At 37.9% G+C, this 16,269-nt stretch overlaps 1 protein-coding gene across 2 annotated transcripts in view; it reads left to right on the forward strand.

Moving 5' to 3' along the window:
• CUBN (cubilin) overlaps positions 1-16,269 on the forward strand; it is a 141,365-nt gene that overhangs the window by 25,851 nt on the left and 99,245 nt on the right. For both annotated transcript variants that reach the window (XM_085050605.1, XM_085050606.1), the window contains exons 22-27: positions 433-563; positions 7,691-7,877; positions 11,451-11,611; positions 12,133-12,314; positions 12,962-13,118; positions 15,366-15,553. In XM_085050605.1, coding sequence (XP_084906731.1) covers positions 433-563; positions 7,691-7,877; positions 11,451-11,611; positions 12,133-12,314; positions 12,962-13,118; positions 15,366-15,553 — 1,006 coding nt within the window. The remainder of the gene's footprint in view (positions 1-432; positions 564-7,690; positions 7,878-11,450; positions 11,612-12,132; positions 12,315-12,961; positions 13,119-15,365; positions 15,554-16,269) is intronic.

Raw genomic sequence — 16,269 nt, forward strand, 5'->3', positions numbered from 1 at the left:
CTTTGGAAGAGTATCCAGCTGCAGCTATAGACTGTAAAATAGTTGGCTGACATGGCAGTATTTTGAAAAATAAGGAGCAAATTACTCTCATAATGGAGAGCATTTTGCAATCTTAGTGTTTGGCCAGCCACTCTGACTCCTACAAAAGAGCAGAGTGTGTTGTAGGTACAGCATAGTATAAATCCAACAAGAATTTGCCAACTTGATGAAAGTCATAGTTTCTTCTCTGATTTTGCCACACTTTAGATTTGTACCCTTGTATTGTGCTATTTAGTGCCACGATACAAAATGTATGCCTGGGATCTGTATCATCAAAAGGAGAGAATTGTGTATGTAGCTGTTCAAACTTCCCAGGAAAGCTGAATTCTCTTCCAGTAATACAGATGCTTTATAAAGTACTGCCATTCAGTTTGGGGTATCTTTTTGCTGCAGGTACTGTGGAAGATCAATTCCACCATCTCTCACTAGTGGTGGCAACATGATGACATTGTCCTTCATGACAGATCACAGCATTGCATCTGAGGGCTTCTCAGCTAATTATATCTCCCTGAATGCATCCAAAGGTAATATGTCAGTCTGTTCATTATGCAAATTAAATGTTTTCAGCTGTCACTGTAAATAACCAATACAAGAAACAGAAACATTATTTTCTGTGTTGCCAGAAGATTTCCTGGTGCCTCTTCTACTCCTTCTTATTCATTCTGCTTTATTCAAAAGCTTTTTACTCCCTAGGAAAGCGGAAAGCAATTTCTGTAAGCAGCATTGTTGCTTTCTTTAAAAAGTCAGTAAGAGCTGACATGGCAGAACTGCATGAATTATTTAGGAAAAGTATTTTCTCAATTTTCTTTGTCCATTCTGAGCTGAGTATGTGTGAGCTAGGAAACTTAGTGATCATGGACAACTCACTTGAATGTGAGACTTGGGTGCCATAAAAAATTAATTTAGTCCCTATAAGGTTCAGTATTGATGGTGGGTAGAGAAAGGTTCATATAGGATGAAATTTGATAAAGCAGCAAAGTTGCCTGAAAGCACACACAATTTTTTCATTACAACAGAGTGCAACATTTCTCTGTCCACTAGAGTTCAAGGCTTCTGTTATCCATTAAATCTCTTCTTTAAGTATTTTCTGAAGGACCACATCAGCGAGGGAAAGGAAGAATGACTGCTCATTCTCTCTGTTCTCTTTTGGACATTAGGTGGAATTTTTTGGACATTAGGTGGACATTAGGGAGGTGTTGGAGTCACCATCCCTGGACGTGTTCAAGGAAAAACTGGACATGGCACTTAGTGCTATGGAAGGTAGAGGGACAGGGTCTGCCTAGCAGAATTAAACCACAGAAGAGGCAGACTGGGGCAAGAGAAAAAAAAAGTAAAAATGAGAATTCATTCGTAACTGGGATGTTTGTGATCCATCATTAACCAGTTTCTATGTGGTTTGTGTGTGTGTGCAGACTACAATTCATTTATTAGATGAATACTAGAAATTCATAGTACTCATCTGTGCAGCCGTGAACTACCAAAGCCTGTTCATTGTTTGCTCTTAGTTTACTTTTCCTAATTCCTGAATTTATTCAACCTGTTTAAAAGCAGCAAAATTTCCAATTCCTAACTGCTTGCTTGTGACAGCTTGGAAAATTTGGCTATTATTTCATCTTTCAAGCATGTGTGTAGGCAAGACCAGTACAGATTTTGCCACTGTGGTTGTATTCACTACCAGATAACATACAAATCCAAATAAACTGTTTTCTCAGCTGACTTCATTTATATTTGAGTGATACGGTATAGAAATTAAAAAGCCAGTACAAACAATTAAGATTTAATGAGAGCTATTTCAAGGAGGAAATTTCTATTTGTCAGAATGTAATAGGCAAAACACCAAGTTCTACTTTTAAAAATCTTTCCAAGAAAACTCTGTAGTTTGAAATCTGGATTCTCACTAGTGAGAAACTGTGAAATTATCATCCTGATAAAGTCTTTTCCAGCCTGTGTTTACAACTGCAAACTAAACATTCTGTAAATATCATTGTTGCTTTTTAATGTGATATTTTTTCCTTTTAATTCACCTCAGATTAATATTTCATGGGTGGATTGATTCCTTCCATAATGTTCTTATACCAACTTTTCTCACAGTCCATCAAGATCAAAGAATTCTTTACTCAACATTAATCTATATTTCTGTCCCTGTGGTAATCATATCTGTTTCTGGGGTTCTGTTAGCCATTTCAATGCTTTCCAGTTTCACAGCTCTGCCTCCTCTCTTCTGTATTTCCCTCCTTTACCACCACCATGGTGATTGGCTTTTCTCATCTTTCATCCAAAGCACTGCAATATGTGTCAGGTGGAGTTCAAACTGCATCAAAGCTGAACCTGGACTGTTTTCAAACTATGCCTTAAAAATGCACATCTGCTGTCTGTTCAGTGCTTTTAACAATTATATAATATGTTTATGTTAAATTAGCACTGTGTAATATCTTAATCCATACTCTATAAAAAACCTATTATTTTCTTTTCCCATAATGAATATAAATACCTTTACTACTCTTTAGCTGAATTGGGCTAACTCTCAATTTATTTTCACTCTGACTTAGAATGATCTTTAGAATAAATGCTTTTTCATTTCAACCACTACAGATTGTATAAATATGGCCAAGTAGGAGATAGCTACTGAAACAGAGTAATAAACTTACAGAGAGGCTGAAACTATGATTTGATTTCTTTACAAAGATTTGTTTCTTTTGGTTCCGGAACAAACATGGCAGTACAATGAAGTTTTCATAAATACCATACTGGTAAAATTCATTTTTTATTAAGAATAGAGTGTTTTGAAGTTTCTGTGGCCTGAGAGAAGGTAAACATATATGCTGTGAGAAGCGACTCCTCACTTCCTTTCAATCATATCAAGTTTAGTTTTCCCACTGTGAGATGTGTAGGTCTGATCTTCATCTTATGTATATCCAATTACATTAAGGTAGCAAATTGCTAAACATAATAATGTCTGAGAGATTTACCAAAACGATGATTTTTTTTTCTTTGCATCTGCTGCTTATTTACATTTTTTCTGCTAAAGAAAACATGGTTTTAATAATGTTTCTTGTGCAATAAGAATCCTTTATATTTTTAAGTTATGTTTTCTTAGCCACTTAGAGCATAACCAAGTATCGGAATTTGTCAAAGATGTTCTGGTTTGTATTACACATTTCAATAGCCTTTTGCCTGGAGTTATTTCAGAGAGAATGAGCTATTGAGAACATGGACAAGATTATCCCTCCTCCCTGCCCCCCAAATAAATTGGAAGGCAAATAAATTGGAAAAGAAAAAGACAAGAAGGAGTGAATTTTTTAAAATGTAAAATGAAACTAATTTTTTTCTCCATGCATCTTGGTAAACAATGTTTTTATTAGCATGTTTATCTGTGATATATTAAATACTTGAAAAGTAGCCTGAAAAGAATAAAAGGCAAAGCTAGATTTCCTGTCCAAAAAAAATTTGAATGCCACAAAATGCAGCCATGGCCATGGCCCATAAAGTGCAAACAATTGTTTTAGCAGTTTGCCAGCTAGTAGCTGTGAATAGCTCATGTAGCATCAATACAGATGGAAATCCTTCAGTCAGACATGCCCACATGAAACTCATTTTAAAATGTGTATCTCCCACTTAAACTATAGATACCTTAGATGCTTAGTTCTTCACCATCCTTTTGTTATTTAAAGGGGAAAGTCACATGGAATGCAAGGTAGTATTTTGATTTCAGTTGGGTTCAGTTCTCAACTACCAGATAGATGAATGTCACAACAGCTGTGTAAGTGCTATGGTATATTTTAGGATTTTCATCTGCCAGTTTTGGCTGACCACATAACAAATAACCCATGTAAAACTATTGAAAAATCTTTGAGAGAGTTTAGTTTTTCCTGGAACTTTTGCTCAGGGATTGATAAATACAGGCCACAGTTTTCCAATGGGAATAGCACTGGAGTCAGTGCTTTTATTTTTTTCCCCCCTCAACTTCTTCACAAATAAGTGGGAATTCATCGGTTCTACTTTGAATTGGGGTTTTGGTGGTGTGTTTGGTTGGCTGGTTGTTTTTCTGTTTGGGGGTTTTTAATTTGTTTATTTCTTTAGAGATGCTTAATTTCATTCTTTCTGATGGGAAAAGTTAACCTTAACAAGGCTTTTAGCAGATTGCCTTCCTGACAGACTTTTTATTCCTGGTCTTTCTCTGGCTTTGGTGAAAGATAATTTTCCTGAATTGTGAATGATATTATTTATCAAGATGGGTATGCCAGTTTTAAATAGCTTCATTGTGGATTATATGTTATTTACAACGACTCTTTAGCGGAAAAAACATGGATATAATTTTCTACATTATGCATGATTGCATGAGTGAGTAGTACAAAAGCTGGCATTTTTCTCTGCTGTTGGCTATTACAGTGGGTTACTGCCATTTATGGCATTTTTTTCAGAGAAACAAACACGTTCAGCACTAAAATCAGAAGGCAGATTGAATAGCTTTCAAAACCTCACACACTGGGCAAAGCAAGATGCGTGATAGTCCTCAACAATTGCCTCCTTCTGTTTTTCATGAGCTGTAATAAGCATCTTCCAACTAAACTGAATTAATCTTTTTTTCCAGACATATAATAATCACATATAGTATTAGACTGCATTCTGAACTTTGGCAAAGGAGTCAAAGCACTTTTTTCCAGCTAATTTTGCTATGTGTTCACTGAAGGATCTGTTACTGCCCAAGCACACCCTCAAATGTTGTTAGTGAGGTGTGTGCTAAAGGGGAGTGCCAGCTCTCCTGCTGAAAGTAGAACACCATGATTTAATCCAGTTACCAGAACAGAGCTGGCGGACAAAAAACATGGGGTCATTTATGCTTTTCTAAATCCTCACAGCAGCCTGCATTCTCCATCTATACTTGGATTTATTTCGCTGTCGCCAAAAGTCTAACATTTATAAGGCAGTCACTGTTCCATCTTCTGTATTTATCCCTTAGCTCATAGAGAAGATTGTTATGTGAAATGTAAAGCAGTACACAGCATCCAGTTCAAAACAGCACACTTGGGATATGTTTCTGTCTGGTTTCCACCCAAGAAGAAAAATTTTGGTGAGGGAGGGAACCTGGACAATCCAGTGGAAATTGTTCTTAAGAGGGCTGATAAAAATATTTTGGCTTCTATAGTGCTAATTTTACTGTTTTTTCTTATCGAGTACACCAGTTTTAATGTTGTCCAGGTTGAAAGCTGGTATTTTTGCTCTCAGCCTCTGAGTATGTAATAGCAGTATTGCAAGAGCTCTAATCATTAAATATGCATAAATCAGACACCTATCCTTCCAAAAGCAGGAGGAAATAACTAGTTAAAAATAACTAACCTAACAAATATGCTCATATTTTCTTTTTAAGTTTTTTAATGCTTTTTTGCAATGGTCTGTTAGGAAAACTTGGGTCACATTTCTAAGTTAGATTTCTAACTCTTCAGGCAGCATTCTCAAGAAATCATATGACTTAATGATCTGGGGTTTGGTGATAAGCTCCACATATCACAAAACACCATGGGAGCTGGCAGCACAGCCAGGGCATTATAAGGATTTACAAAGCAGCACAAGGCTCTTAAGGTGACCAGGACTAACCTGTTACGAGTACATTAAAGTAGATCTGTGATGGAGCACATAAATGACTAAAATTCTAGGTAAAGATTTTAATAGATAATGATTTTAGGTAAACTAGTTCATGAAACATTTTTGACTTGTCAATACCAAAGCACAAGCCAATGGCAGCAAATTATTGACCTTTTTCTGTGTCCTGTTTCTCTGCTCTCCTCGTGATGAATTAGGAACATGACTCTGGGAGCTAGCTTTGGGAGGATTTATCCCACAGAAAATGTTTTCATCAGAGGCCTTCCAGGTGACCAAGAATGCAGAAAAAACACCATTAAAAGTGAAAGTGGTTTAGAAGTTAGAATGGATAGAGAGCAAACATGGAAATGACCACCCTTAGGCATGAGGGGCCCGAACTGTAGCTCCATCTCTTCCCCCTAAATTGGTATGCAATAAAAGAGTTAAGCATAAATATTGCTACACTGCAGCTGTGCTGTGTTTGACAGCAGATCTCAGGGATCTGTGGCAACCAGATTAAATGGGTGTAGTTGAACATGATATTTTGCTTGCTCCCTCAGTTGTATTTATAATTCGGATAAACATGCGTATTTGGTAGGAGCTATATAATTTCTTATATTTGCAACCTGTAGGACCTGAAATGGGGAAATGGAGGACCTGAATAAGTTCCCCAGCATCATCAAATCCAGTCCACAATTTTATGCCACTCACCCTGTACTTTTGTTTTTGCTAAAAGCTACATAATGTGGACCCCTCCTTAAATTAATCAAAGTTAAAAATCAATGGACTTTTTTCTCCTTTCTGCATCTCTTATGCTGGTTGGATGATTGCTCTAGAGACTCACTTCCTAATAGAAACTTTCTCCTAATTTCTATCTATCTGTACTCATGGACACCTTTTAACTTCAGAACTTGTCCTGTCTTTGAGAACATGTTCTGTTTTTCTTTTCTTCATGCTTCTTGATGTTTATCTGCACTCGCTAAGCTAAACAAGTTAAGCTCTTCTAGTGTCTCTTGCCTACCAATCTACTAATTTCCTGCTATGTCCATAATCTGTCTTACTTGTTCTTATCTGATTTTCAAAACATGAGTGACCATGGTTATCCACGTTTTTCCAAGTGACATCACCTTTGCCTCATGCAGTGGCATGAAGATTCCCTGTTTAGCCTGAAAACACCTGACACAGCTCACATTTCTTCTTGCCCTTTTTGCAGCCAGATCACCTTTACTCACTGACTGTGATCAAATAATAGACAATAATTCTTCTTTCCAAACCAAGTTTCATACAATGTCATGGCAAGTATTTGTATTCCTAGTCTTTATGGCTGTGCTTTGAGAAGAACTTCTTTTTAATTATTGCTCTGGTTCTAGCTCAGCATTAGTCCACACCATTTTCTTCTTCCCAGCTCATAATACCAAGATGCATCTGCATTGCTCACAAAAAAAAAGTGAGGTAGTTGATTTCAGTAAAAAGCCTTAAGTAAAACTGTTGTATCCTCAAATTCTAAGGATTATACCACTTTCCAACTTATTGTCACAGCCCAAAAAATGGAAAAAGACATTTAGATATAAAATCCCCTCTATCAGGGGGATTTAAATAAAAATATAAAACCTCTACCAGGTTTGATCATGGGGAATACTTGAAAACAATGTAGCTTCTCCTCATAGCTAGAATCTATGTTCAGTTTCCATCGCCACTGCTTTTCAGAAATTCAGGAATCCTACGTCTTGTGTTCAGCGAGACATCCCTTTCAGTTTCCTTTCTCTTCTTACCTGGGGTTTAGGACAAAGCCATTGAGGCAGCTGAAATGTTGCCTATTTATTACAGACACAGTGTTCTGGTAAAAGCTGAACAAATCTACTCAAATCTACTAAAAAAGAAATCCCATGAAACAGCTGGATTCTGGTTTTAGTTTATACTGTTGACATTCAGCAGTAAAATGTGTCCAGGAAGAGTTATAATGCATAGGAATACAGGATGTTTGCTCCTCTGCCTGTTGGAAATAGAAATTTCCTGTTAATTTTAGCAGACATATGACATTAATTCATCTTTGTTTCTTTTCTTTTTCAAGTTTGCTCACACAACTACACCGTTGAAACAGGCGTGCTGACATCTCCAAACTACCCCAATAAGTACCCTGTCCGGACTGAGTGTATATACACCATCACTGTGGGAATGAACAGACAGATTGTGCTGAGCTTCACCAACTTCTCCTTGGAAGGGAATAAACGCTGTACTGAGGATTATGTAGAAATCAGGCAAGGCTCATTTTTAATCTTGTCCTTAGTACTGATAACCATGTAAGTTGTTCAAACCCACTTAGGTATGTTCAGAAGATTTAGTTTTAACTAAGCACCTTTCTGTCAGTGTGAGAAAAGGACTTAGCAGATAACTTTAAAGGCTACCTTTTCCTCCTCTTATCCTGCTCTGTTGTTAGCTTTCCCACTTGAGAAATTCCAGATCTGTGAGCAAATGGAGTATGTGGACTGTGTTCCCATGTACTGCATTTGTGTTGTTTTCCTTGGTGCAGGAACAAAGAATTTTGTTGCCTGTTTTGTAACATATTCTCCACAATATTTAACAAGTCATGGCAGTCAGGTGAAGTTCCAGGTGACTGGACAAGGGGAAACATTGTACCCATTCTTACAAAGGGTAGAAAAGAGGACCTTGGAAACTATTGGCTTGTCAGCCTCACCTCTGCCTGGGAAGATCATGTAACAGATGAAGCCCTGCTAAGACACATGGATGACAGGAAGGTGCCTTGGGACAGCTGTCATGACTTCAACAAGGGCATTCTTGACCAACCTAGTGGCCTTCTATGATGGAATGACTACATCTGTGGATGAGTGAAGAGATACACATGTCATCTGTGTGGACTTCTGTAAAGCCTTTGACACAGTCCCCCATATAATTTTTCTCTCCAAATTGGAGAGAGATAGATTTGATGGGTGGATGATTCAGAAGATGAGGAATTGATTGGATTGTCACATCCAGAGGGTAGTGGTCGATGGCTTGATGTGCAGATGGAGATCTGTGACAAGTGATCCCTCAGGAATCTGTATTTGGACCAGTGTTATTTAATATCTTCATTAATGACACAGTGGGATCAAGTGCACCTTCATCAAGTTTGCAGATGACACCAAACTGAGAGCTGCAGTTGACACACCTGAAGGACAGGATGCCACCCAGAGCGACCTGGACAAGCTTGACCAGTCGGCCCATGTGAACCTCATGAAGTTCAACAAGGCCAAGTACAAGGTCCTGCTCCTGGTTTGGAGCAAGTCTCAGTATCAATACAGGCTGGGGATTGAACGGATCAAGAGCATCCCAGTGGAGAAGGAACTGAGGGTGGATGAAAAATTGTATGTGGCAATGTGTCTTTGCAGCCCAGAAAATTAACTATTTCTTGGGATGCCTCCAAAGCAGCATGGGCAGCAGATAAAGGGAGGCGATTCTGCCCTTCTTCTCTGCCCTGCTGAGAGACACCCCACCTGGAATGCTGCATCCAGCTCTGGGGCCCCCAGCATAAGGACATGGACCTGTTGGAGCAAGTGCAAAGGAAGATCATGGAGACAGTCAGACGGCTGGAGCACTCTCATGTGAAGACAGGCTGAGAGAGTCTGGATTGTTCAGAAGAAATTTTTTACAATAAGGGCAGTGAGGCACTGGAACAGCTTGCCCACAGAGGTAGCTGATGCCCCATCCCTGGAAATGTTCAAGGTCAGGCTGGACAAAGCTCTGAGCAACCTGATCTAGTTGAAGATCTCCCTGTTCATTTCAGAGTTGGGTGGCATAGATGACCCTTAATGCCCCTTCCAACCCAAACCATTCTATATGCTGGTTTATGTTTATAGTCTTTACTCAGCAGCTACTTTAGGATGTAACATGAGCATGTAAATAATCAGCTATAATTTTCTATACTGGCATCATCATTAAACTTAGTATACTAACCTAGTGATTTCTAGGAAGTTTTACAGGGTAGAGATGAGTAGAAGAAAGTAATATTTGCAGGAAGGATACCTGCTTACAGTACAGCAGCACAAGGGGATGTCCTTTCTACTGTGTGGCTGCAGATGGATTTGCACTTTGCAATGTTGGTGCACCCATTCCTGTCCTCATGAGGCAGCTCTCTGGGTGAACCATGCCTGCCGAATGCAGTGTGTTTTTTCACTCTGAGCACACTGAGAGTTTCCATTACCTCACTGAGCACCATGATAAAGCTCATCCTGAACATTATACCAGATATTCTGTATGGGTTATTCCTTGGTAAGTAGTATCTTATTTTTTAAAACCAAACAAAAATCTGCTTGCTGAAGTTGCAGTATTGAGATTTTGAATTCCCGCTGAATTAGCTGGGTATTTTAAGCTGTACATACAAACTGGAGAAAGTTATGAAAACCTGAAACCTTTCTCAATATTTGCTATGTAAACTGTTTCATTTTTTTTTCTTTTTAAAGCAACAATCTGAAATTAAATTTAATCTAACTTTATTTTAACAATGAACACTTAAATTTGGGGTAATCCAAATTGTAAACAGGGGTGATTTTTTTTTTTTCACTTTTTCACCTCAGGAACTGAAAACATTCATTTATAGCATAAATCTAACTCTGTTTTCACTGTGAAGAGTTCAGCAGCATTAAACAGGTTTTAAGATATGGACAGGACATTCTAAGTGCAACTCAGCACATTGCTGCTGCCATAACTGGATTTTTAGAATGTCTCTTCAAACCTGATACTGTTAAATGGGATGGCTACACAAATCTTAGGTGAAGTGCCACTCTTGTTTCTTGTGTCCTGAGGTGTCCTCTGATAAATTCCATTCAGTCAACTAAGAAAATTGTCCATCTGACCACAGCTGCAGAGGCCAAGATGCAAGTGAGGAGAGGTTCTGGCACATTTCTTCAAGTGCTAGTAACATGAGACAGCAGCAAGCAGTTTAAGCTGGGAGGATGACAAGAAAACAGAGTGGCAAAGGCTAAGTGGAAACTTTTCTCAAAAGCAGCTATAAACCTGTGAATATGTGATTGAAAGTATTACTGTTTACTTAAAAACATCATAGCAAGATCACCCCAAAATATAGGTATAAATGTATTTATTACTGTCCTACTGACCTGTAGGGTGTTTGTAGTATGAAAGTGCTTAAGGATAAGGTCAGGAAGCAATTGATAAACAGATTGTCACCATCCTTTTTATTCCCATGAGGCATGTGCAGGAGGCAAAACAGAACATTAGCTGTGTATCCTGATTAAAGTAATAAAAATATTAATAGAAATATTACTTAATTTTAAAAAGTAGGAAAATAAGTGGTTGTAGAACCAATTCGGAAGACTAAAAAATATTTCAAAACATCAGTGAAATTAATTCAGAAATTAATTCCCATTTTTGTTGTGGCAAATAAATATTTTTTTTATTTACATAAGTCAGATCATCTAGCTTTTTCCAGGCTAAACAGTGAGCAGTGAGAAAATTACTACCTCAAATTAGAAGATTACCTTTGATTGTACCGATGATTTTCCCCTTGTAAAATATAGACAAGGTCTTGCCCTCTCCAGGACCAAGTCTACCTGAGTCACTTCTTGAGCTTGTTATTGTGTTGGCACACTCTGGACAGGCTGCTGAGATGAGAGTGGCATACCCAGCAAGCAGGTGGTTGTGGTAGGGCTTATTACTTCAAGTAGCAGACTCCCTCAGTATTTGGTAGCAGTACTTCTGTGGAAAATGAAGAGCCAGGATTTTTCTTTCCCCAGCCTGAAAGAATCACAAGATTTTTGTTTTGTTAACATTTCTCATAGTTTCCCTCTTTGACCCTAAGTTTTTCTTTACCATTCTAGAGATGGAGGCTTTGAAACTTCTCCTCCCCTTGGAAAATACTGTGGTACAGACCTGCCTCCTGTTATAATCTCTCATGGTAACAAGCTGTGGATAAAGTTTGTAAGTGACGTATTTGGCACAAGAGAGGGATTTTCAGCAGAGTGGGATGGTACCTCAGCAGGTAAAATAACTGCATTAAGTGTAGAACTACTTTACACATCTCATTTATGATCCTTTGTTTGTATTTAATTTCTCACCTTTTCCCCCACAATTTTTCTGCTTCCCATCTTCTAAAGTATGTCTGCTAATTATATAGCAATGTGTATGCATTTTGCTAAGATCAAGGATATTTCTTGTCTTTCTTTTTTACCACAGAGAAGGGCATACTATTCCCTAGACATAAAGTAGCTTCAATTTTCTCTTAAGTTCAGGAAAGAAAGAATTAAGAATTTACTGAAGGGCTTTCTATTTGAAGATTAACTCTCTATCAGAAGCACTCTTCAAATTAGACAGTTAATATTTCTAGGTGCTATGGGCTCTCTTCTGCTTGCCAACATTGATGGCTAGATGCAGATTTTTGGGGCACTACTGAAGACATGCAGGGCATGTGAAGGAGGTCAGTAGTGAGAATCTCACACACCATGTCTAATTCTCTGCTCTTCTAGCAGTTAAATGTTGGTTTGCTTTTTCTGCCATTTTCAGGTTGTGGTGGGACTTTGACAACAGCTTCTGGCATCTTCATGTCTCCCAACTACCCTATGCCATATTACCACAATTCAGAGTGCTACTGGTTGCTCAGAGGAAACCAAGGAAGTCCATTTGAAATCCAGTTTGAGCAGTTCCATCTGGAGTATCACCCAAAGTGCAGCTTTGATTACCTTGCGGTAGGTACCCTGTGACACTTTGCACCAGAGGAGGCAGCTGAATATGCTGAGTACAAAGACCAGGCAAAACATAAGGCCTTGGCTTTCAAATATTCCTAAATTAACAGATTGCGATTAGGAAAGATCCATATTGATGTGTTACCTTCATATCATGGAGCCATGAGAGGCAAGGCAGCAGTGTCTTTGTAGCTGCTGGTATGAAACACATTTATGTCTAGACAGATAGAAAGAAGAATCTGTCTATATCCTTTAAATTTTCTGAGTTTTGAATCAAAGTCTTAGTATGCTTTCTTAATAAATTCTGGGGAAAAAAAGCAGAACAGTGTCAATAACCATATTGTTAATCCCAAATTTCTTATTCGAATTGTTGCATAAATTATTTGAATTTTTTTAATAAAATTGAAATGGAGTGCAGTGTTCCCCTCTTGGTGACTAAGCCCCTAAAAACCCACTAGTATTCAGTTACTGGCTTCCTGTTTTTGCTTGTTTCTGAAATGCCTGCCAGGCTTCCTCTGAGCAGAAATGGAATTTAACCTCTTGTATATCCAGTAACATTTCCCCAAGCAAACATTTGTCAGGGAGAAATTAATCGTATTTTTAATGTCATCAGCTTTATTATTTTTTAAATTTTTCTTTTCTTTTTTTAGATATATGATGGCAACAGCAGCAATGCTATACAGCTAGGTAAATTTTGTGGGGATCAGATACCACAAACAATCCATTCCAGTGGAGACACCGTGTATGTAAAACTAAGGACAGACAACAGTCTGCAAGGAGGAGGTTTCTTAGCCAAATACAAACAGGGTAAGTAAGTAGAAGAAGAAGAGAACATGTTTCCAAAGCTCATGTTGCCTGTGAAACTGTTTGCAGCCCATGATCTTATGCATTTAAGAGCAGAGTGAAATGTACAGATCATGCTACTGACTCAGATTTTCTAGTCTGCTACAGCTACAGAACACCGAGAGCTAAAAATTATCTGCCCATCTACCTGTGATGGAGATTATCTCCTCCTTAGGAAAAAGCTGGTGAGGTGGCTCTTTTTCTATTACCTGCACCAGTGGCACTTACCACTCCAGATTTACACAGAATAACAAGTTCTGGAAGTCCATAACAGGGTAGATTGGACTGTTATTCCTCTTCTGCTCCTTCAGGCTACTGACTTTTTGAAAGAGAAGACAGAAACAGCAAGATTCCCTGATCTTAGAGCTGCTTGTGAGGCAGGATGACAAAGTATAATTGAGTTTCTGTCAGCCAGACTGCATCATTATGAGTGCTTGGGATAATTTAGCCTATTTGGAACATTTAGAAAAGTTTCTTTTTTTTATATATCTTGTGGTAAGGGTAATACTTTTCTTGCAAACAATTTTTTGTAAAATGGTACTACCCCAGAAATATCAGAATAATAACATTTGGAGAAAAATACAAGAAGACACATGACAAATTATTTTACTCCCAATCATAAACTTGAATGCAGTCCAGCTGTTTACTTTTCTCTTTATACACTTTATACTTCTTTTATGGTTAAATGCATATTGGAAGATATGTAATTTCATCACATACAAAGTGATTTGCAAGCATCATTGTGTCCTCCTAATATGACATGCCCAAGTGATATGGATTGTTGTAGGTTTATAGACATGAAGTTGTCCTAGGTTTGGACAAAAGTTAATGGATTACAAAAAAACAGAGCTATTCATCCATGTGTGACACACACAGTAATTAGAAGAGGGATATCACTACAGATTCATCTACCATGTACTTTTCAGACTGCAATGTCAAGAGGATATATTAGAAAAGGTTCCCCCTCCCTTTCATTAATTAAACAGAAAGAGCACTTTCAAAGCACTCAGATGTAGAACCTGAGCTATCAGATAATGTGATTTACATTCATATTTAATTCCTGAAGATGCATCAGAGAAAGCTTTTAATGGCTTGCCCAAAAGCTAAAATTATGTAGGCAGTATGTTATAAAGCAAGGATGCTTAGACACCAGATACATTTACATGTACATGAAAGAAATGTAATGATTAATTGAAAAACATTAAAAAGGAAAACATGGTATCAAGTTAACATTCAAAGGCACCTTTGTGCCTGATATGTTTCTAATAAAATCCTGATGGCAGGGGGTAGCAGCTTTTACCAGTCTTGCATTCTTCAAAACCCATTTTGTGCTCTTCGTCCTGCCCTTTCAAAAAGTCATATACTTCAGTGTAGCTTTGCAGGCAAGCTCCACTCCACTCCACCTGACCCTGACCTTCTGCTGTATCCCAAGCATTTTGGAATACTGAAAACTCAGACCTTGCTGCTCTTTAAATCGTTTGGATAGAATAAAAAAAATGTGCAGGAGGTAGGTGTACTATCCGTGGTGACAGACAATAGAATAGTCATGCCAGTGCATCTCAGCTATTTCTGCTGTTCAAACACTGCAGATTTGCTGTACAAAGCAAACAGCCTGGTCTGCTCCCTGCCTCCTGCCCACTTCTCAGTGCATTACACTGCTCTGCTCCCAGTCCACATTGTATGCTGTCTCCAGACAAGAGATTGCCCACACTGACATTTTTTGTCTTTAGGGAAAGGTGGATGCAGGAAAATGAGACTCATTGACCAATGCCATCATTGTAATTTTGTTCTTTATCTAGTTTAGTTTATTTTCATTTTCTCTGCACTTCAAGGAAAACTCTTATTATTCCAGGTGAGCGTCCAGTTCTTATGCTAAGATGCTACTGGTTGTCTCACAAGGAAAATCATGACTCTTTTAAAAAAAAATTCATGATCACTTTCTCTTCCTGGGGCTAGAAAGCCCAGTACTAGTAGTGTACTTGGTTGTTTCAGTCAGGGATTATAATTGTTTCCTAGTTAGCTGAAATAAATCACTATTATCTATTAGTCAGTATTTTTTGAGCACCTTCCCAAACTGTTTCAAGTGACAGGGTAAACTTCTGCAATAAAAAAATTTCTCACCTTGTAATGCTATCAGTAACTTCAATTAGTAATTTTTGAGGTATTTGATTAATAATACTATGCAAATATAATCTATTACTTTTTTTTCAGTTTGCCATGAAGTGCTGACTGTTAATCGTAGCCGTGGTATATTGGAAAGTTTAAATTATCCAAATAATTACCCATTAAATGAGCACTGCAACTGGACTATCCAAACTACCAAGGGGAACACTCTCAACTATAGCTTCACAGCCTTTGATTTAGAAAGTGGATCAGACTGTGATCGGGACTTCTTGAAGGTATGTGCCCAGATTCTAGAAACAAGAAAAATCAAGTCTTTATGAATTAAAAAAAGAGGATGCAAAAGAGCAAAGGGAAATTTATCTTATGCAAATTTAACAATTACAGCTCAAGTGTTAATCCAAACTATTTAAGCCTGTTTCCTCAGCGATCAGTAGGCAGTGAAGCATTCCTTCCTTAAGACAGATGTGTGCATCTGGGAGGATGAATCATTCTGCAGTTGCCTGGGTTTGGTACATTCTAGCTACCACCTTAGGTAAGACGCACTGGCTTTTGTGGGTGAAGTGAGATGTTCTGATTCCAGCTTCATGCAAAGAAGAGAAAATCCTGAGATTAGTATTGACTGCAAAAAGGCAATGACACCAATTATTTTCCTCTTTTTCCTATCTGAGAAGGAGTGGGTAATGTTCAAAAACTTTGCTATGTTTAATTTCTACATTTTTAAAGGGAGGGTTGCTGTGTCTCCTGTTTATACTTTTCCTAATTCATCTGCAGCTTTAAAGGGACTGAAAGAAAATGAACGCACCCACAAACAAAATGTGGCATTTTTAGGCAAATGAAAACAGAGAGTCAAACTAAAGACAAGTACCCTTTATTTTCATTTCCTCAGAAAAATATTTCAAAGACAAAAAGGATGTTTTCTTGAAATTTTCTAGGACAACTGAAAAGATATTTTTTCTCCGTTTTGTACTCGGTACTGTAGGATGTGGAGGGT

The sequence above is a fragment of the Lichenostomus cassidix genome, chromosome 2 (genome assembly GCF_008360975.1).
Source record: "Lichenostomus cassidix isolate B80296 chromosome 2, HeHo_3.0, whole genome shotgun sequence".
NCBI classification, from domain to species: domain Eukaryota; kingdom Metazoa; phylum Chordata; class Aves; order Passeriformes; family Meliphagidae; genus Lichenostomus; species Lichenostomus cassidix.